Source organism: Marmota marmota, unplaced genomic scaffold, assembly GCF_001458135.2.
Source record: "Marmota marmota marmota unplaced genomic scaffold, marMar, whole genome shotgun sequence".
NCBI lineage: Eukaryota > Metazoa > Chordata > Mammalia > Rodentia > Sciuridae > Marmota > Marmota marmota.
The window spans coordinates 43,696,978-43,719,449 of NW_026000229.1; the positions used below are offsets into that span (position 1 = coordinate 43,696,978).

Genomic DNA, 22,472 nt, shown 5'->3' on the forward strand with positions numbered 1-22,472 from the left:
AGAGAAGGGAAATTGCATGGAAATGGAAGGAGACCCTCAGAGTTATACAAAAGTAGATACAAGAGGAAGTGAGGGGAAAGGGAAAAATAATACAAGGGGGACAAATGAATGTCAGTAGAGGGGGCAGAGAGAGAAGAGGCGAGGGGAGGGGAGGGGAGGGGGGATAGTAGAGGATAGGAAAGGCAGCAGAACACAGCAGACACTAGTATGGCAATATGTAAATCAATGGATGTGTAACTGATGTGATTCTGCAATTTGTATTTGGGGTAAAAATGGGAGCTCATAACCCACTTGAATCAAAGTGTGAAATATGATATATCAAGAATTATGTAATGTTTTGAACAGCCAACAATAAAAAATTAAAAAAAAAAAGAATTGGTTGGCATAAAGCTAATGGAAAAATTATAAAAAGCTTACTTATGTTCACGAGTGTATAGGTCCCTAAATCTGATGTCTACAATAAGTATTAAAATTATTTAAATTTTATTCTGACTTAATTAACTATTTATCAAGGATAACTCATCTTTACAATTTACTTCTAATAAAATATTTGAGCTTAAAATATTTTAAGTTCATTTGACATAGCTATATGTTAGTGTAATGTTTTTATGTTAGTCTCCACTAAAGTAGTTAAATACATACTGCTCTGCCTGCACCCCCCTAAATTTCTAATTCAATAGGTCTAGGGGAACAGAGCCCAATAAACAGCATTTTGACAAGTTTCCAGTTTTCTAGTAATGTTGCTTTCCAGGGACCACACTTTGATAACCACTGTTCTCCACCATGTTCACTCCCGTAAGTTAGAATTACCTATAATCACAATAGGTATGTACAATAAACAAAAAACATTAATTTCATAATTATCAAGCCAGCTTTTATGTGGTACATGCCATAAACTGTGTTAAATAGTGATATTATGTACATAGGAGATACAGAGATGAATGAAGTCTAGTCTGCTTCCATGGATTCAAATCCTAAACAGGTATATAAATAGGTAGTTATGATGCTATTCAATAAGCATCAATAAGCATCATGTATAAAGTTCCATGTAGATACAGAGGAAACAGTCTTCATTCTATGAGGAAAATCAGAGAGCTTTATAATGAAGATAACATTTGGGATTTTTAAAAATCTTTTTATATTGAAGTGATTCTAGACTTATAAGAAAGTTTTAAATATAGTTCCCTCCCTATATCGTTCCCCTAGATTCCCAACATTGTGCAAAGATAAAGATTTTGAATAACCAAGGTCAGAATGGGTTTTGAAAGATGCATAGGAATTTATTAGGTTACCCCATGTAGGGAAATAATATATGAATAAAAGCACTTAAAGAGTTTTTGCTAAAAATAATATGTAAATAGTTTTGGAGAATTACATATATATAGTGTATACAATATTTTATTTATTATATATATAGTATTCATCTATTTGTTCTGATAAAGGTGATTATGTTGTCAAATTATTCCAATAAAAAGAACAGGGTCTTTTGTTGTCACTGTTCTTGTTCACAGAAAGACTTGTCTTTGAGTACCCATATTATATATATAAAATACTCATTTATTATCACTTCTGTCTATGTGTTAAGAAGCAGTTGTCATCTCTGATTGGTAGTTAGATCTGGGATTTGACACTAAAATGCCCAACTGTAGTACACTTTCACACCCTTATACTCTGACTGGTATGATCCAAAACTAGAGGGCAATCTATTAGGATATAGGTTCTTATATTAGGGAAAGTTGTAGGGACAGGGTTCTCATAGTGGAGGCAGAAAACAAGACCAGAAAGGGAATGGACAGTTCCAGACAATGGAAGCCTTCTGTGGTAGGCAGACTTCTAAGATAAGCCCTAGAGTTTCTCTCCCTTGGTGTACATCCTCAGAATAATCCTCTCTTTGAGTGAGCAAAGGACCTGTAAAAATGATGGCCTATCACTTCTGTGATTAGGTTACATCATCTGGCAAAAGTGAAGGAATCTTGCAGATGTAAGCATGGCCCATGGGGCTTTCACCCTGCTCCACCAGCCCAGGGCCCCAAATTCTCATACCATTGTCCACATCTACCCACACCTTTACTAGCCTTGGCTTCTGCATCCACTCTTGGAAACTTGCCCATAACCCATTATGTACAGATCCTGCTCTTCTAGTTAATAACAGCAGCTTTATAGGCAAATTAATAAAATGACTTAGAATGAATTTTGTGCATAGCTTTTGGAAATCAATCACATGGCCATAACTTAATTTGCATCGTACACAAGTTTTTAGCACAGTGTTTTTACATAGAAGGTAAACTTGAACAGTATGCATGAGACACCCAGTAAGAACCCCTGAATCACAGCCTAGAAGACTTACAGGTGCCTGCCCAGCCTTCTAGTTCACCAATGTGTTGGGTCATAAAGTATACCTCAGTGCAAATGTGCTGGCCTTTGATCATGCATAATACAGCACAGTTAATCTGTGACCAATTGAATTACATGAAACGTTAAGCCGCCCCCAGTTTCTATTCCAAGTTTGATCATTTGGCTGCCCCTCAGTGACTGGCTTTTACATGAAGTGCAGTCCCATTTTAAAATGTAGTAATATTTGTTCTGATAAAGGTAATTGTGTTGTCAAATTATTCCAATAAAAAGAACAGAGTCTTTTGTTGTCACTGTTCTTCTTCACAAAAAGACTTGTCTTTGAGTACCCAAATTTTGTTTCGTTTCATTCCCATCTTCTGAGTACATTTGGATTCCAAAACCCATGCAGGGATGAATAGTTTTAAGGTTACTTAAAAACCCAAAAGGCATAATCTACCAAAACAGAATTAGGAACACCATCTAACATTGATAGTAATTATATAAAAATGTCATGAAATCAGTTTCATCCTGTTTTACCTAGGATTAATGGGAAAACTTTGTCCCTCTTATTAATAGATAAGTTCTCTCCCCCTTCATCCATCTACTTATTCACGCATTCATTCATTTATTCAGTAAAACACTGTGTATGTGCCAAGTGTCAGTGACTGAAACTGATTCCAGATATATGTGACATCAGTGTTGTTTTTGAGAACGTGTTAGAAAATTTAAAAAACAAAATCAGTTTCAGTTCTAATATGTTCAATCACCAGCAGAACGTGTTCCAAGTGATCATGGGACACAAAGAACAGGGCAAGAGCAAAACCAATTTGTTCCTCTGGTAGTATATCAGCTGAAGGAACTTCCAACCATTTTGATGGGATTCTTTCACAGTATTGGGGATTAATCCAGGGTCTTGTGCATGCTAAGCAAGCACTCCACCACTGAACTACACCCTTGGTCTTTTCCATTTTTTATCTTAAGACAGGTCCCATTAAATTGCTCAAGCTGGTCTCAAACTTTTAATCCTCCTGGGATTACAAGTGATTGCCACCAAACCCAGTCTAAATACTTTATAAGGACAATTTGTCATTCATAGTCACTGCTAGTCATGGTAAAGGTTGAAGTTTGTTTCTAATTAAATTCAACAATCACAAAATTTTTTTTCAAATCAGTACCTATTGACCGACTCTTTAAGGATCGCACAAGATAGGTCCTGAATTTAAAAAAAAAGACAATGAGAATGTTGTAAACACACACACACACACACACACACACACACACACACACACACTTGTTATAAAATATGGATAACTGAGGTCCAAAACCTATTGCCTTGATGAGAAAAAGAATGATATGGAAATCAAGAGGAACAAGTTTACTATTATTGGCAGAAATTGAGAAAATTTTGTAGAGGGAAAATATGATTCAGAAATTATTGGTATGAGAAAAGGAAAGCTCTGTTTTCTTTTACACTTTCATCCTTTAATTTGGGGTTTCCTATTGAAAAGATACTTTTTAAATCAGATACCCTCTGTGATTTAATTCAATCAAAATTTTGAAGCCCCAATTAAATTAAAAATCTACTGAGTGGACCATTATAAACTAGACTCTGTGGTGAGTGCATCAGAGGTATCAGACATGTCCCTTTTGCTCAAGTTTTTTTTTTTAATACAAATTACTTAGGATATGCAATATTAATCTACAAAATAATAAGACCAATAAACATGCTGTATAAGTGCTTCAATAAACAGAAGCAAAGGTGGCAATTTTAGTCAACAGAAAATTGAAAAATTCACATGAAATAACTGGTTGTGAACTATATTATTTGTAGTACCATTTTATCTCTGAAAAACACTCCCCCCAAAAGTGGGTTATTAAAATCCTTTTTGGCCCTCTGAGGCAATAACCATCAGTGAATATAAATAAGGTATTTTTTCTTGTGCTATCTGAAATACATTCACTAAGATTTTTGCATTCGATTCTCATAGGACCCCTATGAATTTGATATTATTCCTTCCAACAACTGGTTGGAGTAACAGTGAGATGCAAAATTAGTATTTTGCTGACTCCACGAATTTTGGTGATACCCTCCCCCCACACCAATTTCTCCCAAATCCTTCCAGAAATCACTCAATCCCCCCACCCCTCATCACCACTGTCCTTTTTTGCTCTGGCTACTTAAGATGCCTCTTGATGCTGCCAAAATTGGCACCAGGGTTGCCATATTCACAGGTGCCAAATTCACTGGCCAAGGCACAACTACCCACCCCTCCCATTTTTCCTTAAGAAAAGATCAAATCTAATTCACTCTACCAAATCATACCTTGTCAAACTGCTTCCAAAGATGCTGGAATAGGGACTCTGCATCCACAGAGTCCCTATTGTTCATTCTGTTATGCAGATCTTGCCTTCAATGTCTTAAAGAATTTTTAGCAACACTAGTCTTGAAAATTTGGCACTGCTTTAGCTTTTGTTTCTGTTTTTGTTTTGCAGTTTTCTCTCCCTAAGATCCAGGTGTGGGTCCACGGAGCTGGGTCAGTGGATGATCAGGGGGATGTGTGTCATGCTATTTTCAGAGTTGTCCCTCACTGCTTAAGCCAGTATCCTCCTATGTACCTCAAATCCTTGTCTTCCTTAGGATGAGCTCTGTCCTGTGATGATCCTCCAGGCACTAAGCAGGAGATTCTGTTCAGACCCAGCCAGCTAATTATCCAGACATGCCCAGACAATTCTGAATCCTGGAGAGACTAGCTGCAGCTCAAGCTGCACATATTATTCACTCTCCACAATTCTTCTGGGCTAACCTGGAAATCACCAACTTTCTCCTCAGTCATAGGATGATTTAGGGCTATTTCTCCAAACACAAAATTTAAACTCAAAAACTTTAAACTAGGTTTAAAAAAAAACAAAACAATATCATTAATGTTTTAGGAAAAACATGTGAAACCTGGATCGCCCCAAAACATGTGAAACTTGCCTTCCTGTGAATAAAATTATGTTACACAAATTACAAAAGTCTGAATCACAATGTGTGAAGCCCTCATTCCCTTGCTAGCAAGAAGGCCAGTTGTTTCTCAGGCTTCTCCTCCCCAGGGATCTCCAGGGGTCTCATGGGTTCTTGGGTCTGAGGCCTGCTGCCCTTGTTGCCCCTCTGTTCTGTTGCTCAGGCACTCTGCTGTCCTTGGGTTGCTAACAACCTCCTTCAGACTGCTGAGTCTGGGCCTGTCCTTCTGGCCCACAGGAAAGGTTCTGTTTGTCTTCAACATTTTTTTCAAACTGCAAGCCATTGGACTGCTAATGACAAAATCATTTCTTCCCTTCATGCCAACGTCCCCTCTCATGAGCACACAGGGGCACTCCTAGGACAATTACGGAATATTTGTGCACAGACATCTTGACCCAGACTTTTTTTCTTGGTACTTGATCTCAGGCATTGATATTTCACCCTCTTGCCCAACATCCTTCAAATCTTTCTGTATCCTATCTATGCCTGAATTCCAATTTTCACCCAGTTTCAAATACTTTCCTGTAAGGCTCTGGGAGCCATAGAAAGCATCAGGTTCAATGTACTGGAAAAATCCATAACCATGAAAAATACCCTCCTAGCACCTCTGGGAGAGTAAAAAAAGAAACATGCTATGACAGAAGGTTGAGCCACTGGGTCACATAGAGGAACTCTAGGCAAATGGTAAGGTCTGATATCACAGCCCATGTGCATTAACTATGATTTGATTTCCACTTAAGAATTATCTAACAGAAGTTATTATGCACATAAGTGATGAAAAACTAGATGAAATAAGATAGGTGGAAAAAGTTATTTCCTGATAACAGTTATCAACAGGAAGAGGATAGACTCAGAGTGATATTGACTGTTTTCAAAAAGCACTCTCTCCCAGAGCCCATAATTAACACAACAAAAAACACACTTTCAATACTCGCTACTTTGTTTTATCAATTTTATAAAATGCTTGTAATCTGATTACGCTTGCAAAGGCTTGTAATTTTTTAATGTCCCAATCGATGATATCATAAGGTAGAATGGTTGAGTTATATAAATAAACATATCCAAAAACTTCCTGCAAAATTTAATATCTATTCTTTTAAATGTGATTTTCTCTTTTAGATTTTTCATTGACTCTTCCTTCTAATCATGGTGTTAACTCTGCCACTTCTGTACCCTCTTTGGAATCACTTTAGATGGCTACACATAGCCTAAGACCACAAACTGTCGCCCTACTTTTAAATCTTGTGCTCTGGATCTAAGAATAGAAAAGAGACAAATAAAAATTTGGTAGAAGGTGTCACTCTCAAAGCACAATTTAACCTTAATGGGGAAGAAAAAGTCACAGGTGTAAAGCTGGTTTAGGATTTTTAAACATTAGATCTTGGCCACAGTCCTGGCCTTTGAAACATATTTGCCTTTAAAAAACAAAGGTTGAATGAGAGAAATAATTTATTTTATAGGAAATAAATTATTTTATAGGAAAACTGACTTCAAATTCAAATTGTTCATTGGTAGAAAATGTATTTCCTGTTTCATATGCTAATTAGCTATTCTTAATTTGAGATTTCTGGGGAAGATATTTTTAAATCTTCTTTGTATTTTCCACAAAAACCAAGCAGTCACAATGTGATATTATTGATATGTATAAAAGCTTTGTTTTTTTAAAAACTGAAATTTTTTCCCTGAATCTATAGACTGAAAGCTATATCACCTGGCATTCTAATTCATTCACTTCCTCTATGTATGAACTTTTGACAATTAATGAAAGAGTCAACCTGACTAAATTTAGAGGTAGAAGGTGATATGAAAAAGATGTAAAAATTACAGTAATCACCTAGTATCAAGATAGTCATTGCTTCAGAACAAAACTTACATCACATAAACACACATTCTTCTTTACTCGGTGTAGTTCATCTAAAGTATCTTTCTTTATTTCAGTATCCACTCACTAGTAGTTGGGGGAAAACTGTAGCCACTATTTCCACTTCCCCATCACTTTCTCATCTTCAGCCTCTTGCAGATGATTATCCGGAAATAGCCCCCATAATGGGAATTAGAGGCCAGTTCTATCTTGGTCTTCATGGCTCACTCAATTCATTTGCATCATCCAGTCTCTCATCTGCCATCAAGATCCACTCTCAACTCTTCCCACCTGCTCTTGGCCCTGGAAGATTGACCTTGAAAACCACATCCAGCAGCAGGCTCCCTTACACTTACGTAAAGTCCTTGCTTAGCATCTGGATGGCCATCTCAAGTGACAGCCACCATTTTAAGAAAAATTTTGTTTTCCCACCCAAGGGCCGTTTCTGAGAAGGGTTCACCACTCCCTCATACCAACCCAAACCTTCACCTCTCATATTCTCCACCCCCCACACCAAGGGAGTATCACCACTCCCTCATAGTGAGGACGGTCTTAGGCCTGAGCCTAAGCAACTCCATTTTAAAAACTCCAGTTTGAAACCTGAAGTCTCACTAGGCATGCCTAATGCAGCCCTCCAGTATGGCCCTCAGACACAAACAAGTCACTTCCCCCCACCCTGATAAACTCAGAGTGAAGCCTCTGGCAGACTGTCCTGCCTGATAAGAGGGAAAGGCAAAAAGATCAGGGTGGGGACCACCAGACCAGATGTTTTAGCCCGAGGGTAAATGATGTCACTGAGAATCAGGTGGTAGCTGATAAGGATTGAAAGGGGGGTCAAAGCCCCAAAATTTAGTATAAATAATAGAGCAAATGAACAGATATTCAGCCAGCCAACACTGATGCACACAAGCCTGAGAGCCTGATAAGGACCTGGACTGACAGTCCACTCTTCTCATCTGTCTGAAGCTCTGGGTTGTTCTCACTGCTTTCAAACTCTACAGCCACATCTTGACCCTGTGAGAGCTGCAACTTCTCCCTAGGACCGCCTGCCTCTTCAGCCAGCCATCAACTCCACCTCAGGAGAAGCCTACCTTGGTTCCAGAGCTAATCACCATAGTCTGAGTGAGTGTGCATCTGCTGCACTTAGAGCCTAAGGCTTGAGACTTTTAATCCGACTCTTGAACTTAGCACGCAGAGGGAATGTCTGTCATTAGCCTGTCATGATTAAGTATGTTTGCAGTGCTTAAAATTAATTAATCTAGAATTATTTGCTGTGAATTAATCTAGGATTGTCTACTGCAGTGCCTTGCATTTAGGATTGTCGTTTTCTTGATTAAGAACCTATAGAGTGAAATTGTATTGAGTGATTTGAGTGAATAAAGCATTGAAAAGGACAGAAGTGCATGGACATTTTTTTATTTCTCCCCCTCAACTGTATAAATTGCACCTCTTGCCCATGGCAACCCCACCCTTAACCTCCCACATGAGAACCTGCCCGGCTCTAATCCCTGAGCCTGTTCCATGAAAGTCCCGAACACCAAGCCTGTTTTGCCTCTCTCCATCTATGCAGAGATGTGCCTTTGTCAGCTCTGACAAATAAACTCTCTGCCTGGTCTCTGTCTTTCATTTCTCCTCTCCTAGTTCCTCACTTTCCTTTCAACTTAGTCTTGTGGTAGGTTCTGTTAGAGGAGACAAGAGCAGAAGTTCAGAGGAGAGCAAGGCCACTATATTTATCCCACAGCTTCCTCTCTGCTGGGTGGCTCTACCACAAACCACTGCTGCTGCCAGATGGTCTTCTCCTAACCCCGCTCCCTGGGTTCCAGTAACCATATCTTCCCTTGCTCCTTCAGGCCTGGGTGTGTCTGTAGAATCCAGGAACCATTCTGAATTGCCACCTTTTGTTGGCTTCTGGATTTTTCTCTATCCTCATCTAACCCTGCTACCAATCAGCTTTCTTTGGGGTATTGCTTTAAAGCTCTCTAGCCACCTACATTTCCCCTTGTGACAAGGCTGTATTCTCAATGCTGAAGTGGTTAAAATCACTCTTCAAATATTCTAAAAGTGACATATTCATCACATCCAGAGAAACAATGTAAAAACATGCAAGGTAAAAAAGCCCACATTCTCCCCCAGTGTTTGTGCCCCTTCCCATTCACCTTATTCCCCACTTCCACCTGCCTGACTGTCTGATAAGGTGCTCTACCTGGTCAGTCTTTTTCCACACCCATATCCATGATATTCAAATGCATACTAAACATCTGTGTTCATTGTGGGAAGAATTGATACTTGTTTCACTAAAATTTAAAAATGCTAAAAAATATTTTGCAACTTAATAGACATAAATCTAGATCAATACTCCATATGATGTAATAATGTCATCATATTACAAACCATAAATGAACTATAACTTATTTAACCATTTCTCTACTGGTGAACATTCATTTTTTCCAGCTGTTTTTGACAATACAAACAATGCTACAATAAACTCCCTAACCCATGTATTTTGTTGTTGTTGTTGTTGTTGTAGTTGGACACAATACCTTTATTTTATTTTTATGTGGTGCTGAGGACCAAAATCAGTGCCTTGCACATGCTAAGTGAGTGCTCTACCGCTGAGCCACAACCCCACCCCCACCATATATTCTTACTAGTATAGCAACTCAGCTAAACTCACCGTGTCATTGTAACATGTAGTTTCAGTTATAACCCCTTTACATATCCTATCAATTTAATTCTTAAATTCATTTTATAGACTGAATATGATATATCAATTTTGAGTCTTATTTTCCCTCTTAATAATTACCATTTACCACCTACTATTTGAATTCATTTAAGTGGCTGCATATACTCATTAACATTGTGAAGTTTCTTTATATTTGATCAGAATTGCAGCAAGCCTCAAAGTTTACATGGGAAGAATTCCCAAAGAAGTATTTATATCTTCTTCCCATGTGTGTCCAGAGAGAAATCAAAGCTTTGACAGAAGCATTAGATACAATAAAATATTACATTCATGTCTCTCAACCCTTAATTAGTTGGCATCAATTGGCATCTTTTGATGAGCATGAGAATTAGTCAAATGATCCTCAATATCAAGAAGAACTATGCCTGGGGCATGTGCTTGCCTCACCACCTCAGTGACTTCAATCAAAGGAAAAAGATCACAAGACAGCTGAAGAGCACAGGGCATCTCCCAAGTACAGTGAGCCAACTTTCATGTGATTTTCGTGGCATTAAAAGGTTGTTTTTTTGGGGGGGATTGAACTGAGGGGACTTAACCACTAAGCCACATCCCCAGCCCTATTTTGTATTTTATTTAGAGACAGGGTATCACTGAGTTGCTAAGTGCCTCGCCATTGCTGAGGCTGGCTTTGAACTCACGATTCTCCTGTCTCAGCCTCCTGAACTGCTGAGATTACAGGCATGTGCCACCACACCAGGCATTAAAAGATTTTATTTCAGATCAAAGATAAATAAAAGCAGCAAACCAAAAAAGAAATCCCAGCACCAACCCCCAAGGACACTGCTAGGCAGGGCAGGCCATCACTATTAAAATCCCTCAAGGTTTGAGGAAACTTCACATTTCACAAAAGCTTTGGAACATTTTACCTTTGTCTCCATCACCAAATCAAAATACTATAAAACCAATTCCAAGTATGGAAGAAGTGGTGTAGCCATGAGAAGATGTATCTGATCACCATTTATAGTTAGTCTCAGTTATCACCATATTCTCACATTACTACCAGATAAGAAATTCTGTGTGTAGCTCATAGAATGAAGAGTTAGAAAAATTACAAAACCAATAAATAGAAGGTAGCTTCTTTGGGACACATTTATGCTATTTCCTGCACAGGAAGCAATGACGTTGCCTTTACTGCTTGGTCTTGGGAGAAGTACATTGCCCTCTTGGGTAGGAACTACTCCTTGCCTGTAACACTAGAGTCTTCCAACTGGAAACAGATCTGATTACTTTTGCCAGACTTAATCTCTTACTTGAGCAGTTAATGAGAGCTTTCGATAATCTCACTGGCATTACTTGTATAAAATACCTAGATGTTATTTCCACAGGAAATAAATGTCCACAGACCATAAACTCAATCCAGTTAATAGCTAACATGGGAGAAAGGCAGGAGTTGGCTCCAGACAAAGGGCCCTTGCATGGTGATCCGTAAATGAGTTACACTCCCTTCTGGGCTGCAGGCTACTGTCTGAGGCCTCCCCTGGGACTGAGCAGGAGGAGAAATGGAGTGAAAGACAAAGGCAGCTAGAAGCAGGAGATTTCTTCCTGCCTGAACCCACCAGCTATAGGAAGTGACAGCAGGGTCTAGAATAGAAGAAGGCTCCTAGACACAAGAAAGGGAAGGTAAAAAAGAGGAAAGGGGACAAGAATGCATGCTAAAGATCAAAGATACTATCTCAAGCTCTCCTTCCTCCATGCCTTTCAAAGATGGGTCAATAAGAGAAAGCATCTGTCTGGGTGTCCCAGGGGAAGATATTCACATAAAAAGAAGCTATTTTCACTGGGGAAAAAAAAAAAAGTAGATGGCTGGGGATATAGTTGGTAGAGTGCTTGCCTCATATGTAAAAGGCCCTGGGTTCAATCCCCAGCACCACAAAAATAAGTAAGTAAATAAATAAGTAAAGGTGTGTTTCACTCTTATTCTTCTTTCCCTTTTCAAATTCTCTTTTCTTAAGGTTAGGAGCACAGGAAGTCTCCCTGGCAAGGAAACCCCACGATCCTTATGACTGATAAAATTGCTACTGAAGATCCCAAAGGAAGGCTGGGGCCAAAGCAAAGGGGCCTGCCATGAATAACTGCAGGGAGAGGCCTCAGGAGAGGCCTCAGGAAGGTGTGACTATCCACTCAACTTGTCCCTCAGGGGGTTCACCACTGGTCACCAACAGAACCTGAATGTCCTCTGTGTGCCTCCATATGATGGACTTTAACCCATATACAATGGAGCTTATATAGTACTTCTATATTAAAAAGGGTAATGAAATAATAATCCTAAATCAAAGGGGAATAAAAAGGTTTACTGAACATCAATGTATTTAATGCAGTTTCTGGATGAGAAGCACACACGATCCTAGAATTCAATGTGATTTCTAAAAAAGACCTTTTGGGGTTATGGCAGCTGTTCTACACCATGACTCCAGGAGTCTCCCATTCACCTCTACAGTGTTCTTCCCTGCCAAGTATTTCCAAGTCTTCAACATTCACGGGAAGAAATAATTTTGTCACTTAGATTCTATGATATATGATATAAAATTTACAGTTCTATGCAGACTGGTTGTATTATGAAATTAGCAAGTATTACCGAACTAAGGTCAATATATTATAAAAATAGGAGAAAAAGTATTTATCACATTTTTAAAGAACCCCCCCCATCAGTGATTTGGAGATTTATAATATGTAACCAGTTCAAAATAAATAGAAAGCTTTTGAAACTCCTCTTTCCTAGATAGATATTGTATCTAAAAAATTGCAGGAGAATTTTCTCTAACCTTTAAAAGATCATATATCATATTACAAGCTATTCCTTAAACAAAGACATTCACCATATGCTGTTAGAGGATGCTGGAAAAGAACATATTACCCACACAATGGCACAGAGAACCTGAGCATCAGCCACGTTAGCTTAGAAAATGTAATGAGTAGAGGAGTGGCACCTCTTACTAAACTCCCCAAACTGCTTTCATGTAACATTTTAAATCACATTAAGCACAAAAGTCAGAAGAGCTCTTTAGTACCCTTTGCATGAGAAATAATATCACCCTAGTCATAGCAGTAACCCATAAATAAAACAACTTTAGAATAAGCAGTTACTTTGTGCTTGTTTATGGAATTAAGCAAAAAACAACAAGAACAACAAAAATTGGAACCAAGTTTCTTGAAATTAGACTGAATTCTTCCCTTCTGGTAAAAATGATTTTTGTCATACATGATGGCACTTATAACAGTGATTAAATACAAGCAAGCAAAAAGCAACCCCCTAACTATAGACAGATGAGCAACAACACAGCCTGCTTTTGTGCTTCTTCTTAGTGAATCCCTAGAACGACTGTAGCAGATTGAGTGTCAGAATTAGGTCAAGGGGCCAATTACCCAGAGTTAGCATCTAGGGCAGGGACAAGTTACTCCTTCTCTCTGCCTGTTCCTGTTTCCTGGAGCCCCTGTGTTAAGTAACCATGGAGGCAACTTTAGAGTGTGCCATAAATAAATAAATAAGCAAACAAACAAATAAATAAATAATAAGCACAAAGCATGTATACAGCATTGCTTCTGGAAACAACTACACCTTTTAGTCCCTAAGTCAACACCACCTTCACCCTCTCCACACAACCCTGTACAAACTCCCAGTTCTCTTGCTACCAGACAAAGTAACAGGCCCAGGAATTCTGGTCTGTTGTCAATTGGTCAATCTCTGAATGACACAAGTAGACTGATAGTTCCTGAGTTGCTCAAAGATTGGTCTAGATATCTTAAACAGGACTGACCTGGAGGTGACTGCTGCTGGGCCTGAGCTGTGGTCTTGCCTGGCCCCCAGCTTTTTTCCGGAGGTTCCCCAGGCACCAAGGGAGATGGGCCTGTTCTGAAGGAGGTTGGGCTGGCTCCTTTGGTCTCCGTGACCTTAGCAGAGGAGGGTGACTCCAAGGTATCGGCAGAGGCGGACACAGAGAAGACACAGCTCTTTCTATCAGGAGAGTCATTAAGAGCAGCTTCCCTCTCTCCAGGCAGTGGAGGAAGCCGGAGGATCCTGTGGTGCTGCTGGGGGCTGGTGCGCCTTGGAGGTAAAGGCGAGGGAACAGGTGATGTCCGTTTGCATGCGCTAGACTGAGGGGATGAATTATTAAATACCATACCAAGAGCGGCTGGTGCTGGGGGGGATGGCCTCCTATCAACGTGTCTGGGTTGGGAGGAGTCAGGACCTACAGCACGCTGTGGATCCAGAAGCAAGGATCTGCGGCCCCTCTGAGATAGCCCAGCCCTCCTTTTGCTTCTGGTTTCTGGGAGGGTGGAGGTGGTCCTTGTGTTGAGGGGGAAGCCCAATCTTTTCCCCTCAGTGGCCTCATCTAACTTCTCACTCTCTATCACCTTCAGGAGGACCTTGTTCACAGCCCCCTCAGCACTGGCTAGGGAACTAGAAATGGATGCTGTTTCTCTGGCCAATGACTGGGATGACCTGTCCCCTTGCTGCACTTCACCCCACCACCTGGAACCAGGAGCCCCAGCCTCAGGTCCTGGGAGCTTGAGCAAGTCTGCTTTGGATATGAACTCAGCCTGTGCCTCTGGGCAAATGCCAATGCTTTCCTCGGCCTCAGGATCCTTTTTAACTACTCTTTGCACCTGGGAGGACAGATCCTGGACTTTGGCCACTACTTTGGAAACAGGTTTCATCCTACGAGTTCGCCCAGCCGATTTCCCCATTCTTCCCACCTCTGCCTCTGGACATTTCTCAGCGTCCAGATTTTCAGGCAGACCTGTTTGCTGACGCTCCAGCCCACCAGGACTGCTCAGTGGGCCTCCAGTGCCACCATTCCCTGCCTCTGTGGAGCTGCTGTCAGGGGGCAGTGCTCTTCTTCCAAGCCCAGCGGCCTCTGAGACTGTCCCAGAGGTCTCGATGCCAAGGTCTGAGTCCGGTGTCCTGGGGATATCTGCAGGGCAGCGCTCTCTCCTCTGCAGGGAGGATGTAAGTGCCCTATTTGGGACCAAGTTTCCTCTTTCCTCTAGGAGCTGAAGATTAGGCCTGGCTGGAGAAAGAGGAAAGGAGTTGCTGGAACAGATCTGGTCTTTCCCCATCCAGGGGGCTGGTTCCCGGCCTCCACGCCCTTTCCTTCTTGTTCTCTTCTGTGGGAGTGCCTCAAGGCTCTCTCTCCACCCACCAAACCTCAGGGGCTGTTTGTTCCCATGGGTGCTTCTCTTACTGAGAGGGCCCACAGGCTGCTCCCCCGACCAGTCTCCGGCACTTGGGAAACAGTCGTCCTCCTGGACCAGGCTCACCGACAGCTCCAGCAGTTTCCCCTCCTGGTTCCCCGAGGAAATGCCCAGGATGTGGTCTGAGCTCAGCAGATTGGCCAGCAGTCTCTCCCTCTCTGCTGTCAGTTTGTACAGCTCAGTTAGGATGTCTTTCGTAGGAGTCTGCTTGAAAAATATGTCGCCGGGATGTTCATTGGGCTGCTGGCTGAGGCTGATGATGTCTGGCCCCTCCCTGACTTGGTAGCAGTTTTGAAAACCTTTACTGGCTCTGTCTAGAGTTACAGTGCCCTTGTATGAAAAACCTCTGATATCCCCTCTTGGAAGATAGAAGCTGATGTAGCACAGTTCAGTAATGGGCTTGCGCAATTGGAGTGTGCAGCAAGTACCTTCCATTATGCCTACCTAATTATTCATGCCTTGGAGATGCTGGTCTGTGGTCAGGCTTCCCAGGCTCCAGTGGTGAGGCATGTGATGGTGGCTACGCAGAGAAGGCAGCTGACAGTCATCTCCAGCAACGAGACCGCCTGTTAGAGGAACAGGGGAAGAAAGCAGCTTGTCTAACAGAGTGCACAAATCACACGCCAGCATAAATCTAAGCACAACCACCGCTTACCCTTCCTCTCAGGCTGACCTCAACCAATTCAAGGCGTCTGCCAACAGCCTGACAACAGCCTCTGCCTGCTCCCTACCTTGGCCAGTGGAGCTTTTTCACAACTGAGAGATGGCAGAGTGCTCCAATTTTAGCCCCAAGTCAAAAGTCCCCCTGCCCCATGTGGGGACTCACTGTGTAGCAGATCTCTCAAATTCTCCAGGCTGCATTAGAGCTATCAAACCTCCCAGAAACTCTGAGGAAAGAGGCCTTTGAGATGCTTAGAAAACAACTGTTTTAATGACTCGTGCTTGGAATATTGTGCAAAGAAGCCTTTGTAACCCTCCAAGAAGCATCTTTTAACTTAAAGCACAATAAGAGAGAAAGATTTTACACCAAAATTTTGAAGTTAGAGGTGAAAATTTAAATTTAAAAGATTGAAATTTAAAGAAATCACTCAGGAGGTTTGATCAAATTTTCTTGGTCTTTTTATTGTTGTTGTGTTTTGTTTTTCTTACTTCTTGCCTATTTGAGGCCAAGTAGAATGGCAGAGAAAAATACCTCTGGCCCTGATATGTTTTTTTTGTTGTTGTTGTTGTTTTGTTTTTGTTGTTATTTTTTGTTTATTTCTTTTGGTACTGGGAATTGAAACCAGTGCGCTTTACTACTCAGCTATATCCCCAGCCCTTTTAATTTTTTTTTATTTTAAGACAGGGTCTCATTAAGTTGCTGAGGCTACCCTTTAACTTGCAATCCTCCTGCCTCAGCCTTCCAAGTTGTTTGGATTATACGTGTGCACCAGTGTGCCCAGCCTACATTAATTTTTAATCATTTCATCAGATGTCACTTAAGTATTGCAGGTGGCTTGAACATTTTCATAAATGCTTCCATAACCAGCATTCCAACACCTGGACATGGGACTTAGAGTTTTATATTGCTATGCTTCATTTCTTAAATAAGATGCTCAATAATCAAAATTTCCTCACTTAAAAGAAATCCCCCTAGGAATGACAACAGAATAACTATATATTAATTATTCATAGCTTTAAAAAAGGTTAAAGGGACATGAAGAGAAGATATCCAGAAGAGATGGGAAGCCAGCTTTTGTTACAATTGTATATGAGATGATTCTTATTCAACTAGTCATATTCTTAAAACCATCCTAAAATGCTCACTGTAGGAGAGTCCTAAAGATGCACACATGCATAGATACCTAATAACTCTCCATATATATCCAAGAACTCACTTGAGAGGTGTTCTTTTATTATGTGATTTACAGCCATCAGTTATTAAAGCAGAGCTGTCAATATCTACTATGCCTGATGTAAAGCATGAAGTATGAAGAGTTCAGTTTGTGAATTCTCAGAAAAATTGAAGGAAAGCAAAAGAAATACTATTCGATTCTGAACTGTGGAAAAACAGGATGGCTTCCTCTGTTCTCAAGGACAATTCTCCTCTATCTTTTCTTACCTCCTCATATTCCCTGGATTAGAAGTGTGTGATGTGGGAGAAAAGTGAAATGAAAACTTTTTCAGAATCTGCACTAAGTAGCAGCACAAAGTTTGTGCCATCATTTCAAATTGGATCAGAACTTTGTTCTGAAAGCCTGTTTTCTAAGAGGGAGAATTCTTATGTATTGAGTATATACACACATCCACTTTTATTTTGTTACTTAGTCAGCAAGGCTCTATTTCACATATGAGAACATTGAGATGAAGAGAGATCGTGGCTCAGCGGTAGAGCATTTGCCTAGCATGTTCAAGGCATTGGGTTTGAGCCTCAGCACCACATAAAAATAACTAAAATAAAGGTGTGTAGTCCAAATACAACTAACTAACTAAATAAATAAATAAATATTTTTTAAAAAAGAGATCAGAAACTTGTCTGAAAGGATATGGCTCAGAAGAAACAAGCTTCATAGTGAGGTCTTCCTCACTCCATTGCTTCATGGGTGATGTGGCTCCTCTGTCTTCTACCAATGAATTGATTTTTCCAGGCAGTTTGAGAAGAAGAGCTCTTTCATTTGGCTAACTTGATGTTACATAATTGCTTCAGCACTGTCTCACTTCTTCCCACTTTTGACATTTATTGGAGAGACTCAGCATGCCTGTATTGCTCCCTAAAGTTATCCCTTAAATGATGAAAGTTAGAAAAAAGGGGCACTGAAAATGTCCTGGGTCTGGAAGTAAAAACTGCCAAGTGGAGGCCAATGAAGATTCTGATTCAGAAATTAAGACGGAGAGGCTCTCACATAAAGGCCATGCCCTTTAGAAAGATTATAGACATGTGCTGCTCTATTGTAGGGTTGAGCACTTTTTTCTCCTGGTCTTTGTGAGTCTTGGTTATATAAATGGAGAAAACTTCATGATTAGTACTCCATATGTTATTCACAGTTGGGAAAATTCAAGTCAAGGTTTAGTGAATTATGACATGGATTTATACTAATAAATCCATAATGCAAAGCATGAAGCTATTAGTATAAACAAAACCACATCACACTACTGCCTCATCCATCCAGAAATTTCAACACAGAGTGCTCTTTCCAGATTTGTAGTGCTCATGTCTGGAGCTAAGGAGGAAGCTTAGTTCAATAGTCCATCTTCTTACTATGCTCTTCTTTAAGTCTCCAAACTCAAGCTTCAAAATCTTTCAGTGAGTCTGTATCCAGCTAAGACCAGAATCCCCCTCTTGAAAGTCAGTGTTAAATAAATAGTAACTTAGTACATCCACAATCAAGCAAGTCTTTCTTCCTATTATTAGATTGAGCCTCTTCTATTCACCCCTTATTAGAGACCTATTTCATTTTCTTTCTACAATTTCTTTTACTACATTTTCTTTGCAGGGCAATAGTATAAAAATAGTTGAAGTCACAAGCATGGTGTTGTATTTGCAGGTAATAATGATTCAGCTAGGGATCAAACCATAGGGTACAGAAGATAAGAGCAGTGATTTGGGGATAGCAGATCTTAACTTTTGGCCATGTGATTTGGGGCAGGAGGTACAGTAAAAGTAATTCCTCTTGAATTAAAAAATAAAAAGGTCTCAATTTCTGGAATTCTGAAATTTAAAAACATAATCTTAGAAGTTGTTCTCTACTTCCAAGATGAAATCTTCTTCCAGGTACCAGAGGTCCAAATCCAAGTGCATGATGTACTTCATGTTTCTTTAAGATATACTTGAGATTCCAATGGTCATATAAAAAAGTAGGGAGGTACTCCTAGTACCTCTCACTCTAGACTTTGTCATTTAACAAAAAAATAAATAAATAAATAAAGCAAAAGACATCACATCTGCATTATAAGGCAGAAATTAGGAAGCAGAATGAATTATTTTAATTTATAAGGTACAGTGACTTGAAAAGAATGAGTTTCTCCTCTGAATGTATTTGTCTGAATTTGGCTACTACATGAAATATTAGAGACAACTTATGAAAGAAGGACTCTTCCCTATTTTCTGGTCCTAGCATGAGTTTTAAAAGGAGTTTTGCTACAATTTTGGACATCCAAAGTCCAAATAATTTAGGGTAGATTATTGCAAAGAAGTAAAATAGACATTTTTCATATTTTTTATCCCCTCTCTTCCATATTAGAATTTATTTTTATCAAAATAGTTGTGCACACTACCTCCACTACCATAAGAGAATATTTATAAAGCTGCCTCTGGAGCATAAAATAACTAAATTCCTCTCTTTATGAAAGAAAAGCAGTCAGCTATCAGTCTTCTATCCCTAACGTCTCTGCCTAGTCTGGATCTGGAAGAACATCACATCCACTTTCTCCCTGCAGATCTCCTGCCCTTTGTGGAATGAGAAATACAATCTTTAAATTTCTAGCTTAATAATTCAAAATATTATTTAGTGAGATCTACTAGATATCAAGAAACTACAAAACAAACAAACAAACAAAAAGAAGAAACACATTTGTCTTGAGAAAACACATTCTTTGAAGAAGAAACACATTTGCCCTGAGCAAAAGAACTTCAATCTACACCCTCTGACCTACCACATGAAAAGAAGGCTTTAAGGCAGGAGGAACTTTTCACTGTGACTATCCATTAGCATGTCAGAGTATAGAGCTTAGTCATCACACGTATTTTCCATCTGAGAAACCAGGGGAAAAAGAACTGCAAGTCTTAGGAGGAGGAAAAAAAAAATAACAAGGAAAGCAATGTGGAGTGGTGTTAAATACACCAGCACTACTGTTCCATGCTGTGTTCACAGGGCTATTTCAAGCACCATTTCCTCATTCTGCTTTGACTCAAATTCAGTGGCTCTGCAGGCGCCACGTGTTAAATTATACATCTTAATTCAGCCTAGGAAGTGACCTTTGCTGGCACTGCTCAATGTAAAAGCACTTTGTATCCCAGGGAGTCTCCACGTCTCCACATCCTCTTGCAAACTCCAGGCTGCTATTCTCTCTATGACAACACCGCTGCAGTGATTTATTCCTTGCCTCTTTTTTCCAATAAGTAAGTAGATTATTTCACTCTACCCAGATGGAAATATCTGTTGTGCCTCATCATAATGAGAAATGACTGCCTTTTAGGAGATGCTCTCCAAGGTTCATAATATATTTCACATATGTCTAAAGTAAGATCCAAGAATTAGCTGCAGTCATTCTGTCTGCTAACTGTAGATTTCCTAATTGATTCTGGTCTGAAAGGGCCAGTGCAAAGTGTTTTTTTTTTTTTTTTTTTTTTTTGCCTGGTCATGGTGTAGTCATACCCTGTGACTTCACTGGAGCCCAATACTGCTGTGATAGGTTATCTGTAAGTTCTATTATTGAACTGGAAATTTCTCATTGGTCCATCCAGATTTATGCTCTACCCCTTACACAATTCTAAGCACCAGAAGACTGACTTTTATGGACTCAATCTATGATTTCTCCTGTGCTCTGGCAGCTACTTGGGTTAGCCATTGAGAAACAATAGTAGCAGGATTGCAAGGCAGACTGGAAAAGGGGTCAGGATCTTTACTCCCTAGCCTCCTTTTTCCTGGGATATAGTCTGCTGTAAGTGTGATTGCAAAGAATAAGAAAGTAGGCTGATGGTTAAATGAAGAAAATGTGAGTAATAATCTAACAGCTTTTAAGGGTCTGTCTTTGCTAAGGAGATCACAGCTTCTTTTTGGGTAGCTTACCTTCAGCTGCAGCTGTTTTCTCTGGGTACCAGTTATTACTGCCTCCTCTCTCTTACTTAGTTCTAGATGCCTTTGAATTCTGCCTCTCTTATGATTTTGGGCAAGTTGGTACCTGCCTATCTCCTTTCCACTCATCCCCTGGGATGGAGTACTGTGCTACTGTTTTTCAAACAGGTGATATAAAAACAAAAGTTCTGCAAGTTTCCTGGCTCTTTTCTCCCTGGAGGATTTTTTTTTTCTTCAACGAACATACATTCTGCAGGAGTAGGAATAGAAAAAATAGGGAAATCACAATATAAAGCAAAAAGAGACCATTCTGTAATCAAAAGAGACCCATTCTATATCAAAGGACAAATCTGACTACATCATGTTTATAAGATCAGAATAATTCTTCAGGTAGAAGAAAATATTTGAAATAATTCCTTGCTAGAAGGATTTGATAAGTAGAGATTAAGAAAATGGAACTCCAAGAAGAGGGAACATTATATAAGATATAGAAATCAGCTAAAATTTTACAAAGACAAAAATTTTCTCTGTGTTTTAGATATGTGTCAAGAGAGACTAGTCAAGGAAAAACTAGAATTGTCTTAGTTCATTTTGTACTGTTATAACAGAATACCTGAGGTGAGGTGATTTATAAAGAAAGAAAATAATTAGCTCACAGCTCTAGAGACTGGGAAGTCCAAGAACATGGCTCTGACATCCAGCAAGGACTCTATTAGTGCGTCATCCCATGGCAGAAGGTGGAAGGGCAACAGTGTGCATGACCAAACTTGGTTTTATAACAGACACTCACAATTAGCAAATCCACTCCTGCAATAACATTAATCTGCTCAGGAGGGTGGAGCCCTCACAATGTACAGACCTCCTGTAAGCCCCATCTCCAAACATGTTTGCAATGGGAAATGTTTCCAACATATGAACCTTAGGGGACACATTCAAACCATAGCAAGAGGTGTAAAAGATTCGAATCCAAGTTGGGAAATTAATGCTAACTTCAAAGACAAGTGAGTCATGAAGCTACTGTGAGTTCTGATCAGGGAAGAAGTATATTCAATGCTGAACTTCAGGGAGGTTAACTTGGCAGTACTGTCAGAACAGATTGGAATAAAAAGAGCTTGGACAGGAAGTCAAGAATGAGGAGTAGGGACATCAAATTCTGCAAAGAAGTGGAGAAAGAAAATAGGAGAGATTAACAGAGTTTTAGGTGGTTATTTTAGTAGAGCAACAGAACACCCGACCGTATTGCAAACAGCAAAAGAGAAGACTGATGGTTAAGAGGAGAAAATACAAGTAATCACTGGTACAGCTATTAAGGTTTTGTCTTTGCCTTTATTTTTGTTTTGCTGTTTTAAGATGTGGGATGTTTTTAGGTTGAGAAGGAGCTATTGAAAAGGAAATTAGTGATGACATAAGGGAAAGATGGTGAAAAAAAATATGGGACAACAGACAGAGGTAGGTCCCAGAGGAAGGAAAAGACATGGGACGAAGGACACATGGGGAAGAATTGGTCTTGACAAGAAAGAGGTCTGTTTCAAAAGACTAGGACTAAGGAGAGAAGATAGAATG

The 22,472-nt window shown here is 39.8% G+C and overlaps 1 protein-coding gene across 5 annotated transcripts in view; it reads right to left on the minus strand.

Annotated features, from left to right (window-relative positions):
- The window catches only part of Fmn1 (formin 1), a 399,662-nt gene that overhangs the window by 350,470 nt on the left and 26,720 nt on the right, over positions 1-22,472 (minus strand). For all 5 annotated transcript variants that reach the window (XR_007343831.1, XM_048793077.1, XM_015480855.2 and 2 more), the window contains exon 3: positions 13,698-15,701. Coding sequence is in view for 4 of the 5 variants with exons in the window: in XM_048793077.1 (XP_048649034.1) it covers positions 13,698-15,570 (1,873 nt within the window). In the remaining variant the exon portion in view is untranslated. The remainder of the gene's footprint in view (positions 1-13,697; positions 15,702-22,472) is intronic.